The sequence below is a fragment of the Malurus melanocephalus genome, unplaced genomic scaffold (assembly GCF_030028575.1).
Source record: "Malurus melanocephalus ecotype Western Australia unplaced genomic scaffold, MMel_1.1 scaffold_1130, whole genome shotgun sequence".
In the NCBI taxonomy this organism is placed as follows: Eukaryota; Metazoa; Chordata; class Aves; order Passeriformes; family Maluridae; genus Malurus; species Malurus melanocephalus.
In genome coordinates, this window is record NW_026624362.1 from 64,011 (window position 1) to 86,459 (window position 22,449).

At 38.5% G+C, this 22,449-nt stretch overlaps 1 protein-coding gene across 2 annotated transcripts; it reads left to right on the plus strand.

Moving 5' to 3' along the window:
* The first annotated feature begins 233 nt into the window (after positions 1–233).
* Positions 234–22,418, plus strand: SFSWAP (splicing factor SWAP). 2 transcript variants are annotated; one of them, XM_057387093.1, is made up of 15 exons: positions 234–628; positions 3,078–3,247; positions 3,769–3,906; positions 5,138–5,223; positions 7,411–7,636; positions 8,070–8,185; positions 9,033–9,168; positions 11,030–11,267; positions 11,473–11,604; positions 11,991–12,084; positions 14,329–14,506; positions 16,324–16,557; positions 18,049–18,239; positions 19,396–19,661; positions 20,460–22,418. In XM_057387093.1, exons 1-15 carry the CDS (start codon positions 375–377, stop codon positions 20,587–20,589), a joined length of 2,589 nt encoding a protein of 862 aa, XP_057243076.1. In that variant the 5' UTR covers positions 234–374; the 3' UTR covers positions 20,590–22,418. The 2 variants fall into 2 exon arrangements, with proteins under 2 accessions (XP_057243076.1, XP_057243077.1); XM_057387094.1 differs by lacking the exon at positions 234–628 and having other exon boundaries at positions 3,137–3,200.
* The last annotated feature ends 31 nt before the right edge of the window (positions 22,419–22,449 follow it).

Genomic DNA, 22,449 nt, shown 5'->3' on the forward strand with positions numbered 1-22,449 from the left:
CAGGCGCCCGCTCCACCTCCCCGTGCTCCGCACTTTCGTCACGGCCGGGCCTGTGCTCCCACCGCCTTTGCCGGCCCSTTCCACCGCCGTCCCCGAACGCGCAGTGTGCTCGCCGGTACCGCGCTGTGGCGTTATTTCGGATTTGACACGGGGGGCTGCAGGAGCTTAACGCGAATCTGCTGTCGCGAAAAGTCAGCACGTTCCCGCAGCTGCGTCACCAGCGGAACCGGAAGCGCCGCCATTTTGTTTCGGGTGATGGCGGCTGTGGTGCTTTGGGGCCGGGGGCTTTAGCGCAGGCCCGGCCGTGCGGGGACTCGCTGCTCAGACAGTCGGTGCTCCTGCTAGCTGCCTCCACCTCGCTGCGCCCCYCCGTGATGTACGGAGGGGTCGGAGGGTCTCGACGGACTGCAGAAGAAGCAGGCCCGCCGCCCCTAATGTTGTTGTCAGGCGGGGGAGCGGTGCCCGGGCCCCCAGGAGGAGGTGGAGGTGGAGGCGGGAATAGCCGTGTGGAGCTGCTGGTGTTCGGCTATGCCTGCAAGCTGTTTCGGGATGATGAGAAGGCTCAGTACCAGGAGCAGGGGCGACACCTTATTCCTTGGATGGGAGACCCCAAGATCATGATCGATAGGTCGGTGTAACACAACCCCCAGACTGTGCTGCCAGATCTCCTGTGATAGCCTCTTTCTGTTCCCCCCCTTGTGCTTTGGGGAGTGAGGGCGGGGGATGAGCAGAGGGCTCGCTCTCGTAGCCGCGTCGGAATCTCCCGTCGCGGGACTGGAAGCAGCTTCTCCCGGCACAGCGCTCCGAGGGTGCTGTGGTAACGCTGCAGAGCCCCCCGTCTGCGGGAACTTGGGATTTCCCGCTCGGGCAGCGTTGGGAGGTTCCTCTCCTCCTGGCAGTCGGCATGTGATGGGTCTTTGTGCTCCACTTACCAGGGCAGGGTCGGCAGGGTGGAGAGGGGGAATGATCTGTTCCTTTTCAGTGCAAACCACAAACATTCTCTTTTCTCGCTTGGAATCCGAGGGAGCCTGATTGCATGGGAGTACTTATTAGGCACATTGTATGTTCTGTAGGAGAAACCGGGACGATGTGGGGAGTGGAARGGTGTTTATCCACTGTAAAGGAAATGGGAATTTCTTATTTCTCCTGCCTAATCTGGCTGCAGCCTGTTGATGGGACATCCCAAGAGCAGTTCTTGGCCTGATTACTTCTCCTTCTGCTGTGATTTACTGTATGGACAGAATGGAGTTGATTTTGGGTACTTGCTTGTCACATTTTATGTCAGGGCTGGCTTCTTTTGGTTGTTGTGCAGTAGGTGCAGGTTCGTGGCCAGAGACAGTAATAGAATCTGCTTTGATGTTCCTTCTGGTCTCTTGAGTTGTTTCAGTGGTGCAGGATGGGATTTGGAAATAAATTCATTCAGAAGGAGTTTTGTGAATATTTTGCTGGAGAGACAGAAGATGGGAGGTCAGGGTGGTTATGTGTGAGTGGAGCATTGAAAGAATAAATTAAGAGTTGTGGCTGACCCTGAAAACCTCAGTGGAAATGATGGAAGAACTTTGGTTTGAAAAGGGTTCCATGACATACTATAGATACTTGTTTCCTCAGTTTTGTCACTGCGTTGGTGCTAGACAAGGTTTTCTTATTTTGATTTGAGAGCTGTATTTGCCTTGGAAATACATCAGTAAGGAAGGTYGTATGATTTCCTTCCACAAGACTGGAGAAAAAAGAAATGCCCTTGCCCTGGTTTGGTGCTTACGCCATTGGTGATGGTTATCATTGAAATAAATTTGTTAAATTGGAAGAGATACAAAGGCAGGAGCCAACAGCTGTAAATGTAGCTATGTTTAATTTCTCACTTACACAGCAATGGAAGTGTTGTGTTGCACACTTCTAATTCAAGTAATTTCTGTGACTGATCTTCTRTGTTGGTAGAGGCTGTTTTTGGAGTGCTGTGCAGCAAAGCCTGGTTAACAGGTGTTACAGAAATTGTAGAGAGCAAACACTAAGTATGTGCATGTCTGTACACACATACTGAAACACCAAATACTCTGCATTTTTGAGTTAAGGCAGCTTGCAATTGCTAATCTTATAAACGCCTTTGGAAGCTTAGATACCTTTTATCTCCAGCAGCAGGAAGTCTTCATTTTCACCATTTTGAGAAAGCACACTGCTATGAGAATACTTGGGTTCAAGTTTGCTGTGGACAGAGCTTGATTAACCAGACCTATGTTTCATTTGCCTTTTGCTATAAGAATATTTACTTTCTTTGTTTTCGGTCTAGCAAGTTGGCACAAGTCAAGAGTTGTGTGTGGGAAGACACCTCAGCGGAGTCGAGTTGACTGTTGCTTTACTTTCCAATCAGTTTCTCTTACTGATGCATAAACATTATCCCAATGCAGTGCTTTTCCTGCAAATAAAGTGATTTAGTAGAAAGGAACTGTACGTCATTGATCTTTGCCGATTTTGCAGTGAACCTCCTTAAATTGCATGTTTATGTTACTGTTCCTATGTATGTGTGTCTCTCTATCACATAACCCAGAACTTATTTCCTCAGCCAAATGGCTAGGGGCCGAGCCTAGCCATGATTTTACCTCCAATGGACGCAAGTTTCTATGGTGAAGATTTCTCCTGAGAGTTCGGGACTAGCAGAAAGAAGCGAGGAAATTTCGACCGTTTGGTTCTTACGGATAGGTATTTATGTACTCGGGTTTGTGTGAATGTAAGCTATTTGACTTTCCAGAAAAACGTATTTTGCAAGTGACATTGATTGGTTGGTTGAAGCACGTACGGTAAGAGCTGTTAAGGAAATGGATCCCACTTAAACTATTAAAGGATACCTTTGCCTTTAATTGTAATAATTTATTAGTTTCTTTGAGAGGAATTTAGACTATTAAACAAATTTTCGATAGTTGGTGACAAATGATTAGCAAAATTAATTGTAACTTCTAAAAGGGAGTATGCATTAACGTGTAAGTTTTTTGKTTTTTTTTTCATTTTTATTGGGTAAGTATTTAAGTAATCGCATGAACCCAAGCCCTAAGTTCTTTGCATTGACCAGCTGTTTCATCCTGCAGGTATGATGGGCGTGGTCACCTGCATGACCTTTCTGAATATGATGCTGAATATTCCACCTGGAACAGAGATTATCAATTGTCTGAAGAGGAGGCTAGAATAGAAGCCCTCTGTGATGAAGAGAGGTATTTAGCCTTGCATACGGACTTGCTTGAGGAGGAGGCAAGGCAAGGTATTGCTCAAGGAATAACATGGTTATTAGAAAAGCACGTTTAAATAAACTATTATGAAATTAATTTTACTCCTAATTTTATACTCTCTTTTTCTGATGTTATCTTGACAGTACCCTGTGGATTCGAAAAGCGGGAGTCTTTGCGTATGTGAGAGGACCTCAGGATAGTTTAACTGTAGATCCACACAGAAATTGCACAGATTCTTGAGGGCAGACTGGGATTTCAGACCCCCCCAAATAAAAACATTCTGCTTCATTTTCAGTGTCTTTTGAATGAAATTCTATGCTTTTGTACGCATAATTGCATAAGAATGTCTTTATCCGCAGCCTGTATCTCTTCAAGAGAAATAAGTGGTCAGCATGTATACATGCTGTGTCGTTCCGTTCAGTTTTTAATGAAAGCTAAAATGATCAGGTGAAAACTTCTTATTTAAAAACTGAAGTAAGAAATACTACTTTTTTCTTTTAATATGTTAGCTTGTGCATATGTTCTAATGTTCATAATTGCATTTTTGTTCAAGAGGAGGAATATAAAAGACTGAGTGAAGCTTTGGCAGAGGATGGTACCTACAATGCAGTGGGATTCCGTTATGGCAGTGATTATTATGACCCTTCAGAGCCCACTGAAGAGGAGGAGCATCAGCCTGCTAAACAAAGAGGTAAGGGGTAAAAATAACAAGGGTTATTTGAGAGGGAGGACATAGCGTTGCTCTGTCTTGCAGTTGAGCAGTGTCATTAAAGTGCAATAAAAAATTGTGCAAACATTTCATCAGAGAATAGTAATTAATAAGAATGTATATTTTGAAGTTTAGATTTTTTCATTTTAAATATTATAAATGAGCATGTCTTCAACATATTCTGCCCTGCTCCATGACCTAAAAGATACAGAATTAAGATGTCATGTTCCCATTTATAATTACAATAACTTTGTATTTTTATCACACATTCTTAAGGAAGGTTTCAACTGGTGTTGAACTATGTCTTAGTAAAGTGAGGATCATTTAATTAACATTGGGGCTGCATAACTACATCTTGGTGGGTCACTGTGGTAGGAGATGTGCTTTTTTTATTCCCCAAGGTGTATGATGCAATGCTGGGCAATTTTAGGTGCTATAGCTTATTTAGTGTTTTTTTGCTGTGTCTTGAGATTGTGTAAAGGCGGTCGGTGTCTGTGCTACTTGTAACGTACAGACTTTCTCCTCCACTCTTTTGTATTGAAGCAGAATTGCATTGTCTTTTCTGGGGTTTAATTCATTTGTTTTAGACTCTAAAAGCCAAATAGTGTTAGCTGGAGCTGCTGCTSTGGTCTGTTCTACTGCCTGCTGCTCCTTCCTTCTTTGCTGCTAACATTTCTCTGTGCCTTTGTGGAGTTAAATTTTTGAGTTCATTTAAAAAAAAAAMMAAAACAAAAGCCAACCCACCAGAAAGCAACCCAACAAACGAACTCCCTTTGTTGCATGGTTTGTCTGCAGCAATCACTGCAACATCTCATGTGTGATGAGGCTGTTCTGCTGTGTCCACAGCTCCCGTGGTCGGGTGTTCTTGCACTTGGTGCCATCTAATCTGTTACAGGAAAAAGGGAATGCAATTTCTCTTAGGGATAATAGAATAGATAATAGTAAAAGTTACTTTGAAAAGTAAACTTTTCACTTCAATTTTTGTAAAAATCTGTAAGGCAGTATCTTTTCAGAGGAACGYTTCTGCTATAGCAAATAAGGGGATGTAATAAAAATTATTTTTTATAACCATATTTAAATGTCTTCTGTGCAAATGCTCTTTGTAGAGTTGCACTTGATTGCACATTCTTTTAGATATACTTTATTTTTTTTTAAATGTTTGGGTACTTGGACATGTTGTTCATACAGTACGTTGTTCTGTCACTTATTGTAGAAACAGCTCAGACAGAAAATACAGAAGAAAATGAAGAACCTTTTGTTGCCCCTCCGGGACTGAATGTACCTTCCGATGTGGAGCTGGTATGTGTACATTTAATGCAGCCTACACTTCTGCCAGCTTTTGAGCAGTTGATGGTGCTCTRTTTGGTGGTCGGGTAGGGTTTTTTTTCCATTAACGTTAGTGTCATCCATTTTAAATTATTCTAAAATAATACCTTAATTTCAAAAGTTCTTCCTTGAATTATTGAGTTCTGTGAGCACCCTTGAATCCTCTTTTTTACACTGAAATGATTACTGTGCTTATACTAAGTGCATTTATTATCATTTGTGATATTGTTTAGATAATGCAGAGAAAAGGCAGTTGTTCTTGGAATGGATGCTTGCCGAGATGTATGATTCAACATTCCAAACACAAAGGACCAAAAGTCCATAAAAACCGGAAATTTGCTTCTGTTCAAGAGTTCTTTTCTGGAATCTTCTGAATTGAGTCCCAATCTGAAGGGGATAGGAATTGTTCAAGTGTAAAAACTGTATATAAGACTAGTATATTGAAGGAGAAAATCCATAATTTATCTCTACCACAGCCTGAATTAAGTTGAAAATATTAGCACATACAAGCTCTTTCATTCATGTGCTGTTGCTAGAATTTGCCATAACRTGTTCTTTTAGACTTAATTGAAACTTGTGTATTTTTCTTGTAGGGAGCTGAGCAGACACCTGTTTGAGTACGGGTCTACCTGTAAGGGTTTTCAATTTATTTCAAGTTTCATAAAAGATGCAGGAAGATCAGATAACGGTGGTCATGAAAGTGTTAATTTATATGTGGGCTCAGTGGTATTCTCAACTTGATAACCCTGGTCAGTAAAGATTCAGAGCACTCTGTTAGAATAACTAATAGTGATCACAGAGTATTTGTGTAGCTGTTTTTCTACTTAATTATCTTTTAATTAGAGAACCCTTAGTGTATGGCAGCTCCAACTCTGGCAGAAATGKTTTTCTGGAACTTAGAAGAGCTGTGATAAGCAGGCCGAAGCTCTTCCACTGCTTGAAACTGTGATTGTGGGCAAAGATCACTGTTCTTCACCAGTGCACTTAAAGAAGTCTGTGGATGCTATGAAAGTGCGATGTTAGAGGAAATTATCAGTTTATAACTTCTGAGGAGAGACAAAAGGAAAACTTGATATGTGATGTGAAACTGATAATGCACAAAATGTTATCGGTTTGTTAAGAACCTTACTGCCTCTAATTAAAATAATCTTTGGTGGGGCTTTAGAGGGACAAATAAAACTTGAAACAGCTGGTTATTTTCTGTATGAACATGTCCTGGTACAGGGTCTAATGGAATGAAAACAGTTTTTTAAATTGGGCTGTTTGATAATATTCAGACTTTTTTCCATATGTGGAGCACCACTGTCTCAAGTGCTTCCAGTCTTCTGAAAAATATTGTTTGAGGTTTTCAACATAGGGGTGTAGCTGTGCTGTAAAAATGCAAAGCTTAACCTAATTATTAATGTGACATTTCAGTCTTCATAGGCACACAGAACACGTGTTTTTACAGTTTACTGAGCGCAAAACAAAACAGCTGAGTATGAAATTAGAAACGGTGAATGATGAAGTTCATTCATTCTGTAACTGTAGTCTTTTTCACTTCACATCCTGGGTTGGATATTGTACTGCTCCATAGGGGATTCAAGAGTGAATATGCAGGGATGCTCCTTAACTTTGTTAATACTATCTTTTGCTTTATTGCTCAATTATTCAATGACTTATCAAGGAAATGTTGCAAACTAAAATTCCCATGTGCTGTGTATTGGTTTTGAGAGGCAACATGTTCTTTCCAAACAAATACAAAGTAATAAATTTACAGTTGGGGAACAATATTTGCATATTCAGAGATAACAGAATTAAGGACAGCTTTTGGGAACGAAACCATACATGTTAAGTCTTCAGAGCACCTTAAGGTATTGTAACACCGAGGTCATCCAGGATCTTTTTCCCTCTTTAGTTTGGTGTTTAATACTGAAACAGCTGTGCTGGTAGAAGAGAGTCTTGTGAAAGGAGCTGAATGAGCAGCTGAGGAAGATTGGGACTGTTTTTGTTGGGTTTTAGTGCTGATGTGCTTTCTCTTGTAAGTGATTATGAAACCCRAGTTGTTAAAAGAGCGGTGTAAAGGGCAGGGAACTACTGTTCTCTGTAATTCCCTTTGGAATTCTGACACACTGTACAAGCTGCTTATGAAAATACCAATGTGTTACTTTACCCCCACAGCCACCAACAGCAAAAATGCATGCGATTATCGAGCGAACTGCAAACTTTGTGTGCAAGCAGGGTGCCCAGTTTGAGATCATGCTGAAAGCCAAGCAAGCACGCAACTCCCAGTTTGACTTTCTGCGATTTGATCACTACCTCAATCCCTACTACAAGTTCATCCAGAAGGCCATGAAAGAGGGACGCTATGCGGCTCCTTCAGAAAGTAAAGCTGATGAGAAAAAACGTGAGTTCTTGCTTGGCAAATGGTGGTTTCAGAGTGGGAATCACTGGAAGAGTCACTGGTGTTTTTGTTCAAATAGCCACACCTTTTGGGGGTTCCCCTGCAGCTGAGATTGATGGGATGATTCAAAATTTTGTTTAAATTGGAGATTTTAAAAAGAAAACAAATAGTTTGGGGAAACTTTAAGCTACGTGAGCTGCTATGGTTGTGGAAGTTTTAGAAAGTCATATAGCTCAAGTCCAACAGAAGGCTGGTCTGTGCATTTAGGTTTAGTTTTATTGATGTCTGGCAGTATCTTGGATCTATGTTTTTGTGACTCAGCTGATTGATGTAAATAATGCYTTCTTAAGAATTTGTGCATGTCCTGTATCATCTTTCTCTCCCAAAGCAAATTTATGGCAAAGCCAGATAAAATTCAGACATTGCTTTTATTTAGACTCAAGAGTCAAATCTGAGGAAGATGATGATGATGATGATGACGATGATGGAAATTATCTTCATCCAAGCCTTTTTGCGTCTAAAAAATGCAGTAGACTTGAAGAGCTCATGAAGGTACTTGACACTATTAAAATCACTTTTTTATCCTGTAAAACACCTGATTCATGGACACAAAAATTCTAATACGCCAGAGCTCAGGCCTTTTGTTGACAAAGGTCTGGTGTTCTTTTCAGACGGTCATTTAAGTCTGTTGTGGTAAACTTGAGTTACCTTTTTTCTAGTACATAAATTGTTATTTTTTCTATTTCTAAGGAATTATATTTCTAGTTCTGATGCTCTCTGATATTGAGGGCATCGTTCAAGGATTTGTCCTATAGAACCTGTGTTGAAGCAGAAGAGATTAAGGTATTTAATGCCTTCTGTATATAAGCTGAGAAAGATTCTTTCTCTTTTTAGATTTTAGTAGATAAAAGTTGACATGAAATAACAGTTCCAACAAATAGTATTTCACCAGAATTTATTACTCGTTAAATGCAAATTTTGCTAGATGTGTAAGTAGTTTTTATTTTCTGAGACTGGGCAGTGATGGAATAATAGGAGTGACAGATGTTTGTACGTATTTGAGGCTTTCAGAGCAATGGCTGGGATCCTGTCTGGTATTTAGACAAGGCAGGTTCTGTGCCTTATCCCAGCCGTGGCAGTTATTGGTCAGCAGTAATAACCCTTTTTTTTTTAATGTCATTAATTTCTGCTTTCATGGAAGTGGTTTTTGTGTCGTTTTTCACTAATTTTCAAATATGTTGTAGCTACTAATGAGCTACAAAAACAGTAACTTCAGTGTTTGCACAGAATTACTGTGCAGCGATGGATAAATTTGCTTTCCCAAATATGTTGATGCTATTGTTCTTTATATATGTACTTCCAATTTTAATTTATTTTTGTATTGTCAAAATGTTTTCAGCCTTTGAAGGTAGTAGACCCTGATCACCCCCTTGCAGCACTGGTGCGCAAAGCACAATCAGATAATAATTCGTCTACACCACAGTCAGCAGACGGGGCAGCTGTGCAGACATCACAGGCAGAATATTCCTCTGATTGTAAGTGCTTTGTGAGGAGGCGGCTGGTGCTGTGTTTTGATGAATGGTGTGTGGATGCTGGTGGGAAGAGAATATGTTGGCTTCATGCTTGATCCTGTGTATTTATTCTTTCTCAGTCTCCTGAGTCATTGAAGGTCCATTCTGAGTACCTATTGAATTGCTGCTTAGGAAATCCTGGAATGGGGTGGAGGGGGTGGGCAGGCAGGAAGCCAAGTCTCCAGTCCAAGAGTAAGGTTAGCACAATACCCTTACTATATTACTTTGTTCCTGCAAATTTTGTAAATTCTGATACTCAGAAAGGTAAAGAAGTCAAACGTGAATGAGCTTATGTACCTCTTAATTTTTTTCAACTTTCAGAATTCTGAAAGTCCTTGATTCCTTAAATATAGAAATGCAATTGACCCTTTCATTTATGGGACTTCCCATGAAAGACTACTGAGATTAAGCAAATTTGTAGTGAAGCCTTCACTATAGTAAACTTTCATATTATACATTTGTAGGTAATGAGTAGTGTCACTTCAAGATGGTACTGGTTTTCTTGTTTTTTTAGTAATGTTGCTGCAGATCAGTATCACCATAGTAATATGAGTTGATTTTTATGCATTATAGGTTCAGAACCCCCAAAAGATTACAGGCATTGTCAGAATGTAATATGCGGAGAGAAATAGGCATAGAAGTAATTTGTATTTAAAACTGTAACATGAGGGAATCTTAATAAAACTGAAATAAGATTTCTGTGAAGAAATCGAAAATCACTGCTTATTTCAAGAAAGACTAAAATCAGAGTAAGTGTCTCCGTAGAATAGAGCTAGTGAGCTTTTGATTACTTTCATGTCAGGCTCGAACCTGAATGTATATGATGGAAATTGGGATATTATAATTTAGTAACAGAAAAAGTTCAGTTTGCAATTCCTCTCCCTGCTTTTAAAACTTAGCAGAACTTTATTTTGTTCTCGTTACAGAGAATTTATTCTTTAAAGRTAGTAAATAGTGTCACACAGGAATGTTTCTGAAACTTCTAAGAGGATAGTTCATTATAATTTAATGCATTGAATTAAACCTTGCTTCTAGAAATGCAAACTCCTAATGTGATTCATTTGGAATATTTTACTTTAATATTTTCTCTTTATACATAGTCTTTTTGCAGAAAAGATTTAGATTTACAAGAGGTATCCACCATATAAATGTATTAAGCTAATTAAAACATTGTAAAATACTGCCTTAAAGAAAGATAGAAAGCCATAATAAGCCTTTATGCTCTCAAGAAATAATTAGAATCAGACAAGCCTTGAGTGTGGAAAACTTGCTCAAATGCACTTGTTCATTATGTTGCTGTTGAATTGCAAAACCCGTTATCGAGGTTTAAGTAAGTAGGTGTTTGTACATAGTAATACAGTGGCTTAGTATGTATATGGTGATTCTAGTGATTTTAGCTTTTGTTAATGCTAATTTTGAATATATGCACATTTCTTTCTTAATGAAAACATAGTTTCAACCGAGTTAAATTGCCTGAGGTGAATTAGATTAGGAAACATAATTTCATATGAGGTAATTTTTAAATATGCCTGCTCTAGTTCACTTCTCTGTTCATACCGATGACCTTCAGTACTTTTGCATTCTGTCCCTGTCTACATACCTCTTATTCGTCCTAAATCTGTTAATATGAGCCTTCCTTTTTTGCTTTGGATTTTTTTTTCTTTTTTTTATACAATAAATAAGGTACCATTTCTTAGCGTGTTGTGTGAATCCAGATTCTCTCTGGTTTGTTGTAAATACAACATTATTGTTTGATGCAATGATGTATTTTCTTGGGTGCTTTTCTTCTAATGAAAACGTTGTGCTTAAATGTGTCTTTTTGTAGCGACTGTGGCAGCCATGTATTACAGCTACTACATGCTCCCCGATGGAACCTATTGCCTGGCGCCTCCACCTCCGGGAATCGATGTTGCTGCCTACTACAATGCCCTGCCCGCTGGGGTCACTGTGTCCAGCGCTACCGGTGTAGCCACGGTTCCTCCTCCTCCTGGTACGACACCCCCGCCTCCCCCGGACACAACTGACAGCGCCAGCGGGTTGACTTCTACCACTACATCTGCAAGGTACCGCAGACAGATTTGCTTGTTGACTGGAGGAGGTCTTGTTCCTGCTCTTCAATAAGGACCGTTTAGTACAGGTTCTGTTATTGAGTCAAGCTGCCTAGTGAACTCAGAGAAGAAACCTCTTTGTATTTTTTTTTGTTAAAGTAAGAGASTGAAAGATTTTTGTGTTCTGTTTATAAAAACCATTTACTCTTGATGTTTTCAGCACAATTGCTCCAGTGGTTGCCATTATACCTCCACCTCCAGATATCCAACCTGTCATTGACAAGCTAGCTGAGTATGTTGCTAGGAATGGGGTAAAATTTGAAACCAGTGTTCGTGCCAAGAATGATCTCAGGTAACGAGAAAATTATATTTAAACTGCTATTTCAAAAGTTGAGGTTTTAATTTTTAAGATATTAAATTACAGGATATGCAGCTTTTGAGAAGAGAACTACTATTGTTTGTTTGTTTGTTTAATTGAAATTTAGGGACCTACTGAAAGGCAATGGCAAAGCGTTATTGCCCAAATTGTCAAAACAACCAACCTGTCAAAAATGTCTCTCTCCAGTAAGGATGCGCTGAATGTATATCCTCTGAAGTTTAGGCAAAAGTAAGAGTGCTTCCAAGCTATCAGTTGGAATTAAATAAAACTCCTTTTGCTAGAGAAAATTAGATGACGAAGGATGGTTAKCATTAGCTATGTGCATGTGCATTTTCACATACTCAATTTTCTTTTAACAGGTTTGAGTTCCTGCAACCATGGCACCAGTATAATGCTTATTATGAATTTAAAAAACAGTTCTTCCTTCAAAAAGAGAGTGGTGACAACTGCCAGGTACATGCGTGTATATACTTCTATTGAAAAATCAGTAGAAGCGAGAAAAGGAACTTATCAATAGTTTTACCATGAGACGTTTTGAAAATGGAACACTGAGTTAGGGAGAAATTGGTCAGCAAAGAATGTGAATGTTTGTTTTGTGGTTTTTTATTTTTGTATTAAGTAAGGGTCTGTGAGGTGGCTTGATGTTTAATTCTTGCATTTTGCTATAAACCACTCCTTAGTGGTCGTAACATTAAATGACAACCTGAAAATCTTCTGGATTTCTATACGAGGGAGTACATGCTTTGTGGAGGTTTAGAGCTTTGTAGGATTGTGACTAGTGTTCTGCTGTCAGAAAGGTTAGGTTTGGCTTTTAGCACGCATACTTTTCCGTATGCCATGTGGTTCTTTGTACAACAGTAGCACAGAGGCTGGAGTAGCTTTCTGACGTGCTTTTTTTCTGAGGGAGGTTTCGTTAGAGTCTGGTCTTGACTGCAGCAATACTGGAGCTTCAGAATCTCACAGCAGTTTCCTACTAGCTTTGCTTCTTCTAGTCCATGTTATTAGAAGATGGTAGCCAGACTTGGCATCCATGTTTTTAACTATTCTCACGTTAGCTAATTAGATTGTTCTCTTACTGAAAAGAAAGTTGCAAATAATATCAGAACTACATTATCTGATGTTAACTTTTCATGGGAAAGAGCTATTTTTTTTTTAGGCCCTATGTCATTTGTCATCTCAAGGCTTAGATTGGGGAGCCTTAAACTGAAGAAGGTAGGCCTGTGGGTAAACTCCTCGGAATTGCTTTGTGGAAAATGAAGAAATTCGATACGGGTTGCTGTTGGAAAGACTTGAGTCTGATGTTTTGTATTAATAGTGAAAAAATGTTTAGAAAGTGCTATTTTTAAAGATAAGTCATGGTAAATATGATCTCATTCAGCTGATAAATTACGAGCAAAGTTATCCTGTGCCACAATGCTGGCTATTGTTCTAGTATGTCTTATTGGCAAACGAGTGGGTTGAATTCATAATACTTACATAATTAATAAGGACTTGTTAATGTGTGTTTGGGGGGAAATTGTGCACTAACCATAGCATAACGAAAACAGATTCCTTTAAAATGTTAAAATGAGTACAGCTAAAAAGGAACTGAAACTTGTTTAATTCCTTTGAGGTCAAGTGCAGCAATGCATATTTTTGTCCTGCATGGCTTTGTAGATAATGCCATTTTCTTCAATTTTTTAAAATAATGATTTTGATATTATCTTTATGCTCTAGTAATATATTAATAGGCAACTAATGCAATTGATGCTTTTCCTTTTGGCCATTACAATTAATAAGAAACTGTACTACTGGCTTGAGTAAATACAGGAAGAAGTAAGTGCTTGATTTCGTTGTGCTTTTCCCCTTCTAGGACTTTCAGAAATCAGTTCTGTTGGTCAGGGAATGCTGCAGGGAAGATCTGCTCAATGCCTCAATTTCAACATCATGTATGCTTAATGATAGCCAGTGGAATGCAACCAAACTCCTAATTGAAAGAGGCACATCTCAGTGTTAAATTGCTTAATGTTATCACACAACTCGCTGTGTAAATATTTTGAATGTTCTGTAATATCCCTCTTGAAATTTTGATACTGTGAGTTTAGGGAGTGTCCTAACCCTGATTCATTCAGGTAATAGTAGAGCCAGTAATTCTTTGCTTCCTTGAAAATCTGGGCACACCTATATTGTATCAAAAAACTTTGCTAAGCCCAATGTTCTTCAGCAGAATGTTGGACCAAATCCGACATTAACCTGTGTTTAATCCTGTAAAATCAGATTCTGCGAGGAAGTTACATGTAATTGTACGTGAAGAAGAAGGTGTCATAAGCTTTCATTCTGTCCCTGGGAATTTACTGTAATGGATTTGGTTCGAGACCCTGGACATCAAGACCTAAATGAATACACAAAGGAAGTACATGCTTTTAGGGTCTAATTTTAAAAATATATTTTTAAATTTTTTTACCAAAAGTGTATCAGCTGAAGAACATTTTCTTTGCTGTAAAATATCAACATTTTCTTAGACTAGGTCTTTGGGTTTACATGAGGCAGAATTACAGTCAAGAGTGCTCCGTGATGCARAATTAGCAGTTATGTTATTAGCTGATAATGTAATTTTGGAAATAGCTGACAAAATTGCAGTTCCACCGACATTGTATTAACTTTCATAACTTTTTCATAACTGCCCTGTTAGTAATTCCACTCATTTGTTTTGAAAAGGGAGTATCTTCYTCTGAAGATGTTCCAGCAGGCAGTGCCGGTGATGAACCGAGTGAGACTCAATTTGCAGATCARCATGCACCTGAGGATACATCTGAGTCAAATGCTAAGGGAGTTCCAGGAACTAAAAAGGATGTTCCTCCTCCTAAAGCTGTCAGTGATGGTAAACTGGTGAAAGGTATGATGACGTGATTTATTGGACATGAAAATATTTGATAACATATTCATAAGGAAAAAAAGAAGTCAGGGAGAAGAAGAAAAATAATTTAATAGTGCGAAAAATAAGTTTTCACTGAAGGCATCAAAAAAGGACTGAAAATAGTAATTTGATTGCTTTCGTATTTCTTTTTTCATCAGACTATCGGGTATTTATGGTCTGACGCAATAGTTTTCCTTCAGTTTTGTGCAAAGTTAAAGGCTTTCATYAGTGACCCTGGTAAAATCTTATTTTAACCTTGACAGTTACAAGCTTTGTGCAAGAGAGAAGCATCTGTTCTGAATAAAAAGAGTGGTCTTATTTGAAAGGATACATGTGAAGGAAGTACTGTAGGCTTGTTGCTCATTCTTCCTGTGTTGGATGTTAGCCATGCTGGAAGAAAAGTCCCCTTTCATGTCTAAGTGRAACCGTTTTACTCTTGCAGTCTTAGCAGGAGACGGACAGAATGGGAAGATCTCTGTAGAAGCCACTTAGACAAAGCCAGCTAGCACACTATTAGTGTCCTGAGTTGAAAAAATGATTGTTTATATCTGGGAACTGATTTCTTGGTATATTGGGAAAAGATATACCAAGTTAAAAGTTCTTATTTTCAGTAAAACTAAAAATGTGTATCTTTTAACTAGAACTGAAAGCCACAGAAAAGAAAAAACCAAAACAGAAAAATCACTGTGTAACTGGGTTTCCATGGATGGAAACTGACTTCCTACCACCTCAGTGACTTGCCCAATTACTGATAAGTTTATCTACCCACTGTKGTCCTTTTGAATTCTCTCATCCTGCTTCTCACTGCAGTCCCATTTCCTCTACAATCAGCAAGCACCAGATTCTTTGCTGTGGTTGTCCGACTGCCCAGATTGCAATTTCTTCTCTGGACAGCCTGAGAAGCTTCCCTGGGGAAGGAGCAATAGTCCCTGCCTTCAAAGATGCCCTATTAAGAGGTGCAGTGTACACCAAGAAATTATTTCTGTTGTTCTGCTATTAATAAATGGCAAACTGGAGCTACTTTAATAGTAGCGATTTGCTCAAATGCGTGTGATGGAATATAACCAGTGAGTCATTTCATAACAATCTTATTCCTATAAACTTATTTTCATTTCCTTTAATATGGTACAAATTCCACTTTATTGTAACCTAAATGCAGTAGTTGCCTACAAGACAGGCATAATTCCCATGCTAGATTTTTCTTMTGCCTCTGAGGAAGTAAAATTCCATTTTGGAATTTCTTCTGTCACTCAAGAAAGTTGGACAATCACTGTTTTCTCTTGGAATTCTGGAGTTCTTTGTTTCTGAGCATATTTCCTTATGCTAGGACTGCCAGAATCAAAGCGTTTATTTTATAAACCTTGGTGTATAATTTAATTATGGTATTTGTATTTCCCTAATTGCAATCTCGTAGGTTATATATGCAAATGGCATCCTGAGGAAGATAAGTATTGCAGCAGACCATATGGTACTAGGTAGTGAGAAATTCCATTCTTTATTATTAAAAGTAATTTTGAATAAATGGGTTGGAGATTAATGCTGGGGTTTTGGGGGGGGGGGGTTTTTTTTTTTGAGATCTTTACAAATGAAATTTTCAACATCTGTTTAAAAGCACAGAAAGAGAGAAAAAAGGATCGTGTTGTCCTTTTCACCAAAGTAATTAGCATAATAGGACAAGGCAAGTAGTTCTCTTTTATTATGGTGTAGTCTGCTGGAGTAACAGGGAAAATCAGGAAACTGAATCTACTTTCTGCTGTAGTCTAATGACATGTGAAATGTTACCCATTCATTCGCAGCATCCTTTGCTCCAATAAGCTTTGCAATCAAGGCCAAAGAAAATGACCTTCTTCCTTTGGAGAAAAACCGTGTTAAATTAGATGATGACAGTGATGAGGAGGAAGAGGAGGCAAAGGAAGGCCAAGAGAATGCTAACTGTGCTTCAAACCATACTGCAGCAGTTACCACTCCATGTATTGCTCCTGAGGAGAAAAAGCCTCAACTTACACAGGAGGAGTTGGAAGCTAAACAAGGTATTCCATGTGGTGCTGAAAATAAAATGAAGGATTGAGTCCTTCACACAAACTGCAAAACTGTCATGTGAATAAGGGTGATGTTTTAGGTGTTTTGAATCTTTTCAGTGTCATGTTAACAGGAAGCAGAATTCTTTTCCCACAGTTTCCTCCTTATTTTTAAGAATAATGTCTTCACTGGTCGCTCAGATAAGATCAAACTTACTACACATGGGAGTGGTTGGGTGCTTTGCCCTAATGCCTGATTATTCTGAGTTTTGTTTTGGTTTTTCCATTGCAGCCTTCCAGTAAAGCACTGACTTTCTGGATTCCAGATTGCGTTAACAGAGCCCAGCAAAGACATACTTCTTGTCATTTTCTTCAGAGAACTGTGAATTGCCTCAAGCTATTTTTCATTTATATAGCACTCCCATATAGACTAATACTGCCTTGTTGATGTTTTGTTGCTCTTATAATGCAATGCCATTAAATCTTTCTGTGGGTTTTTCCTGTTACTGTGTTAATGTGCATAAGGGCAGAAGGGCATGCTGTGAATTTGAATGAAATGATGTTTTAAAAGAATCCAATTTCACCCATTCCTCCCCAGGGCTGTTTCACAGCAGAGTGTGTTTGTTAAAGTGGATATTCCGTCAGTATTTACCAGCTTAAAAACTCAGTATTTCTCACAACTATGAGTATGTGACAGTAATTTAATTTTTCTATTTCAGAATGGTGGGTTTTTGCTTCTAAGCAGCAGTTCCTTTGCAAACCTACTTTGTAGCATGAAGTATGCTATGGCATTACATATCTGAAGCAAATATGCATTATTTTGTGTGGCAATGAAGTGTAAAACATACTTGGAATAAGCTGTTTGTTGAAAAACCTATGCAACTGAACAAAAAATCCAGTTTTGTACATATACAGAATACAAAAATGGAAGTGTAAGATGAAAAACTTACACAAAGTAAACTGTTTGGTGCATAGTTAAATCAATTGGCTTACTCTTTATGTACTCACATACCAAAATCTGTTGGTTGTAGCAATGATGAAGCAGTTTCTGAAAGTTTCTGGAGCAGCTCTTTCTATTAACACATTAACTTGTATTTAAGTGGAAGGAGCAAACTGGAGAGTTTGCATCACTTTAAGACTTACAAGAAAAGGCTTCAGAACTTGCAGAGCTACTTTCTTTAAATAGGTTTTATAAACAGAAAAGGACAAGTATCCTGAATAATGAGGATTGGATTTTCATGTCATTTTAAGCTAGAAGTTTTAACTTCACCCTGAACTGCTTTTCTTCAAGCAAATGATGCATCTATGACTTAATATTATTGGAATTTCTTAATTTCAGGCTGGTATGTCCTTATTATGTCATTGAATGGCTGTGTTAGAAAGGCTTGAGAATGGCTGGAGGGGCTGTTTACTTGTTTGTGGTGGGGGGATGTGTATTTGTTTTAAGGAAGCCCGAGTTCCACAAACATGGCTCGCTCTAAACTTAATGCTTGTCTTTCTTAGCAAAGCAGAAACTAGAGGATAGATTAGCAGCGGCAGCAAGGGAGAAGCTCGCACAGGCTTCCAAAGAATCAAAGGAGAAGCAGCTACAAGCAGAGCGCAAAAGGAAAGCTGCCTTGTTCTTGCAGACCCTGAAAAACCCTCTGGCAGAGGCAGAAACTGAGAAAATTGAAGAGAATTCATTCAGTAGTGAGGTAAGCAAAAAATAAATTTCTCTTTCTCATAAAGCTGGCAGAAAACTTACCTCTAGAATGTGAATCTTACTGTGTGGTATGAGCTCAACTGAAGAGATAAAAGCTTTGCGAAATGGGGAGAAATTTCTATTTTGAACACTGATAATCTTTTTCAGTTAGTCTTACGTCAATGTGTCTCTCATCTGTCATTAAAGAAYGGTAGAGAAGTAAGCTGCACAATTCCTAGGTCAGTTAGCCCAGTATAGAAAAGAAAAGGAGCTTTCACATTACAACTCTGTACTAGTGATCCAAAGTGTTGGAACGGTCACCTTTCAGGAGTATTGGGATGACAGCTGGGATATTTACTTATTTGGTGTGTGTACTGATGGTTTTGCTGCACGTTACAAATACAAATATTGTTGGGAAGTAGAATCTCAGTTTCCTGGGTTCAGAATTATATTGCTTTCAGAATACCTAGCAAAATCACTCTTGGTTGCACTAATCAAGCAAAATGTCATCTCTGGATACTGATGAAAATTTTAGATACTGGTTGTGACAGACCAGCTACAAGAAAGAAGGACATGGCTTTCAATTGTTTCCTTTCCCTCAAAAAGAATTCCAGGTAATTCATTGCACGGTTCACAGAAATAGGATTCTAATTGCTGCTGTTTGTAAAAGTGGTAGGAGTGTTATTGATAATGTCCTTTGCTAGTTGATTTTGTTTGAGCCAGACACAGTACTAGTGTTTTGCTCAGTTCCAATAATAACCACATTTTGGTTGATTTCTAATTTTATCTTTGTGTATTGATTAAGTAGTGTAACCCCAGAATAATTAATGTGTGTTCTGGGCTTATGAATACTTTAAATATGCAAATTACTTACATGAACTGAAGTACTCATTTCTGTTCTCATATAGCTATAAATTCTCCCTATTTACAGAGCTCTTTCCTGATCCATTCCTGCTAGAGAGTTGTTGAATCATGTTTTAGCATTACTTTTGTCAGATTTGCCTCAGTCGTGCAAATAAGATGCTGAAAAACAACTTCTGGACTTCTGGACACATGGATGCCTGTGTTTGAAGCTGTCAGCCTTACTTCTGCACATTTTATGTAATCCCAATGCAGCAGGACTAACTTTGGAAACTGAGCACTGTTTTTTTGTTTATCTTCGATTTCAGAGCGTCAGTAGTATACCATGTCCTGTGACTGCAATCAGAACTTTACCCACCTTAGAAGTTAAGCAAACAGAAAGGCCTTCAAGCAGAAGCAGAGATCCTCCTAGGGATGAAGAAAAGGAAAAGAAGAGGAAAAAACACAAGAAAAGATCTCGATCACGATCTCGATCACCATTTAAGTATCATTCATCATCTAAGTCCAGGTCTAGATCACATTCAAAAGCAAAGCACTCACTTCCCACTGCCTATAGGACTGTCAGGCATTCAAGGTGGGTTTGGAAGCCAAACATATTCAGAGTTCTCTGTGAGTTAACAGTTAAAACATCTTTGCACTTCTTCCATAACATAGGTGTTTTTGTACCCATTGCAAATGTTACAGTCACCTTGAAGGTGGTAAATAAATACTATCAAATGTGGCAGGTCTTTTGAAAATAATTTTAGTGAAATACTGAATCATTAATTTCTAATCACATAGTGCGAAACTCTTACCAGTAAACACTTTTTCATGATTCTCTATGAAATACCTGGTGATAGTATGTAGGAATGTGATGATAGCAGGAAGAGAACTTGCAGATAAATCTGTGGCTGTTAGTGGAGCAAAGCAACTTAGACAATATTCAGATAAGAAATAGAGGTAGAGAACTAGGTGGTTCAGCAGCAAAGCTCAGAAGAAAACAAAGCAGTTGGGTGGCAAGTGAAAAAATAGGATGGATGAATCCCTTCTTGGATTCCTATTATATCACCACAAAAGGTGGTTGGACTAAAAGAAAAGTTTTCCATCAACTAATACAGGTGTTGTCGTCAGTAGACAAGACCGAAAAATAATTCCTTTTTTAGGCCCCTATTGGAAGTGAAAAGCAATGGATAACTTCATCTCAAATGTCTTGGATAGGCAAGAAATTTTGATGGACCTGACAAGTCTTGGGGCCTAAATACACTGAGTTGGTATAAAGCAGGCATTTGAAAGATGGTGTATTTGCATTTGGTGAAGTACAATTCCACTGAAATAAAAGAATTGAAATAAGTAACAGAAAGCAAACTTTTGAATGTTTTTTTTCTCTACTCAGATCACGATCAAGGTCACCCCGGAGAAGGGCTCACACACCAGAACGGCGGAGAGATGACAGAAGCGTTCCCACGGCGTATCGCATCAGCAACAGTCCCGGGAACAGCAGGAAACGGCCTCGCTCCAAGTAAGGGCTCCCGCTCCTCGGCAAGGGGGGAGTGCCTGTTGTCTTGTAGACTCCTTAACTAGAACTTAACCTTTGTATGCTCTGGAGATTTATTTGGATAGAAAAATACTTTTAATTACAGAAAAAAAAAATTAAAATGGAAGCATTTGTTCTTCCCCATTGTTGCACACTTCTGAACACCAGCTGTCAGACTGTTGAATGTTAATGCACTGCGGTCTGCTGGCCACGAGAGTTCATATTTCATAGTTCTCTCTTGTTGGGTCATCTTTTCATGCCATGCTTGTGCAAGCTGTAGGACCTCTGCACAGGTCGTAGTGCAACTATGATGTCAAATTTCTTGACATCACATCATATCTGCCCAGATAAGGGTAACTTTGATGTAGCAAACAGTTATTTTGGAGCTACTGTACTGGCAGACTGGAATGTGAAATATGAGTCAAGGTGTCATTTTGAGAGCACCCTGCATATAGTCTCTCTTAAACAATTGTAATCAAAATGGCATTTAGTCTTTGATTTCTTTTTCCATATATCTTGTGGAATAAGAAACAGAGAGATCACTTTCAGTGATCTTTATTAAAAAAATTCTATTGTTTCTTATGACAGTTACTCATCTCTTGACAGCCTGTAATTAACTGACATGTGGTAGGTATAACTGAGAGCTTCCCAAGTATGCTTCAACTGATTTGGTTTGTAATATTCATCAGATTAAGACAATAGAGGCTCCTGTTGAATTAATGCAAATTTGGTTACGCAGAAAAAATACGGAAGCTTAAAATACTTGTTTTCCTATAAACAGACAAAAGCATTTTCTTTGACAGCCCTGTGCTATTTTTAATGCTGTGTTGGTGTGTCTGCTGCTTGACTACTCAGCATTTTAAACTATAAATTATTTTTAGAATTGTGCCACTCCAAGTTGTAAATTATAATGGCAATTGTGAAATGAAGTACATTGCTCCTCTGTGAATAAGATTACTTGATAGGTAAATATTTTAAACTTCTGTTATGCCTCAAACAGGAAACCAGAACACGACACAATAAAATATGTCAGTAAGTACAGAAGATGTAGACTGAAGAAAGAGTGTTGGAGTTAAACATAGATAATGATATTTTTCAGCTCCGATTGCTGTTATTGAACCAAAAACTCTTTGAGCCCGGACATGTTAAATTTTCAAGTAAAAATGTGATGTACCAGTATTCATGTTCAATTACTTAAGATTCTTCATCTTTCAGCTGTTCTATTTGTTCCTCGTAATCTGAGATGAAAAACACTGAAAAAGCTTACTGTAACATACTTTTTTTGTATGACAAATGTTTGCCAAGATTTTCAAGATTTAAAAACGAAATCTGTTCACATCTTGGTTACATGATGTTTTAAGAAACTGAACCATTAAAGTACCTAGTAGCTAGTCAAGGAATAACTGACTTTGTAGCTGATGGTTTTGTATAGTCATGAAAATGTTAGAGGCTGTGGGGTTTTTTCTCTGTCTCTTAATCATTATTTATGCAAGAAGAGTGTAAGGAGATTTTGCACTTTTAAGTCTTGAATCTTAAATTCTGTTTAAAAATTTTTACTAAATTCTAAGCATCAGAGTTGCACATTGCTTGTATGGGAATTCAATATGTTTTAGCATAGGACCTTTTGAAGTAAAGAATTCCCATGAAAAATCAAAGTAAAGGAATGAATAATGTAATATTTAAAAGATAGTTTTAGTGTTTTGACATGTCCTAGAAGCTTCAACAACATTTTTCTGAGTGGACCTCTGGCAGCGCCTACTAGAGAGAGATGTCTACAATGAGATATTGCCTAACTCTAATTAAGGCATCACTCTGTAGTATCAATACTAGTATGTAACTCATACTGGCA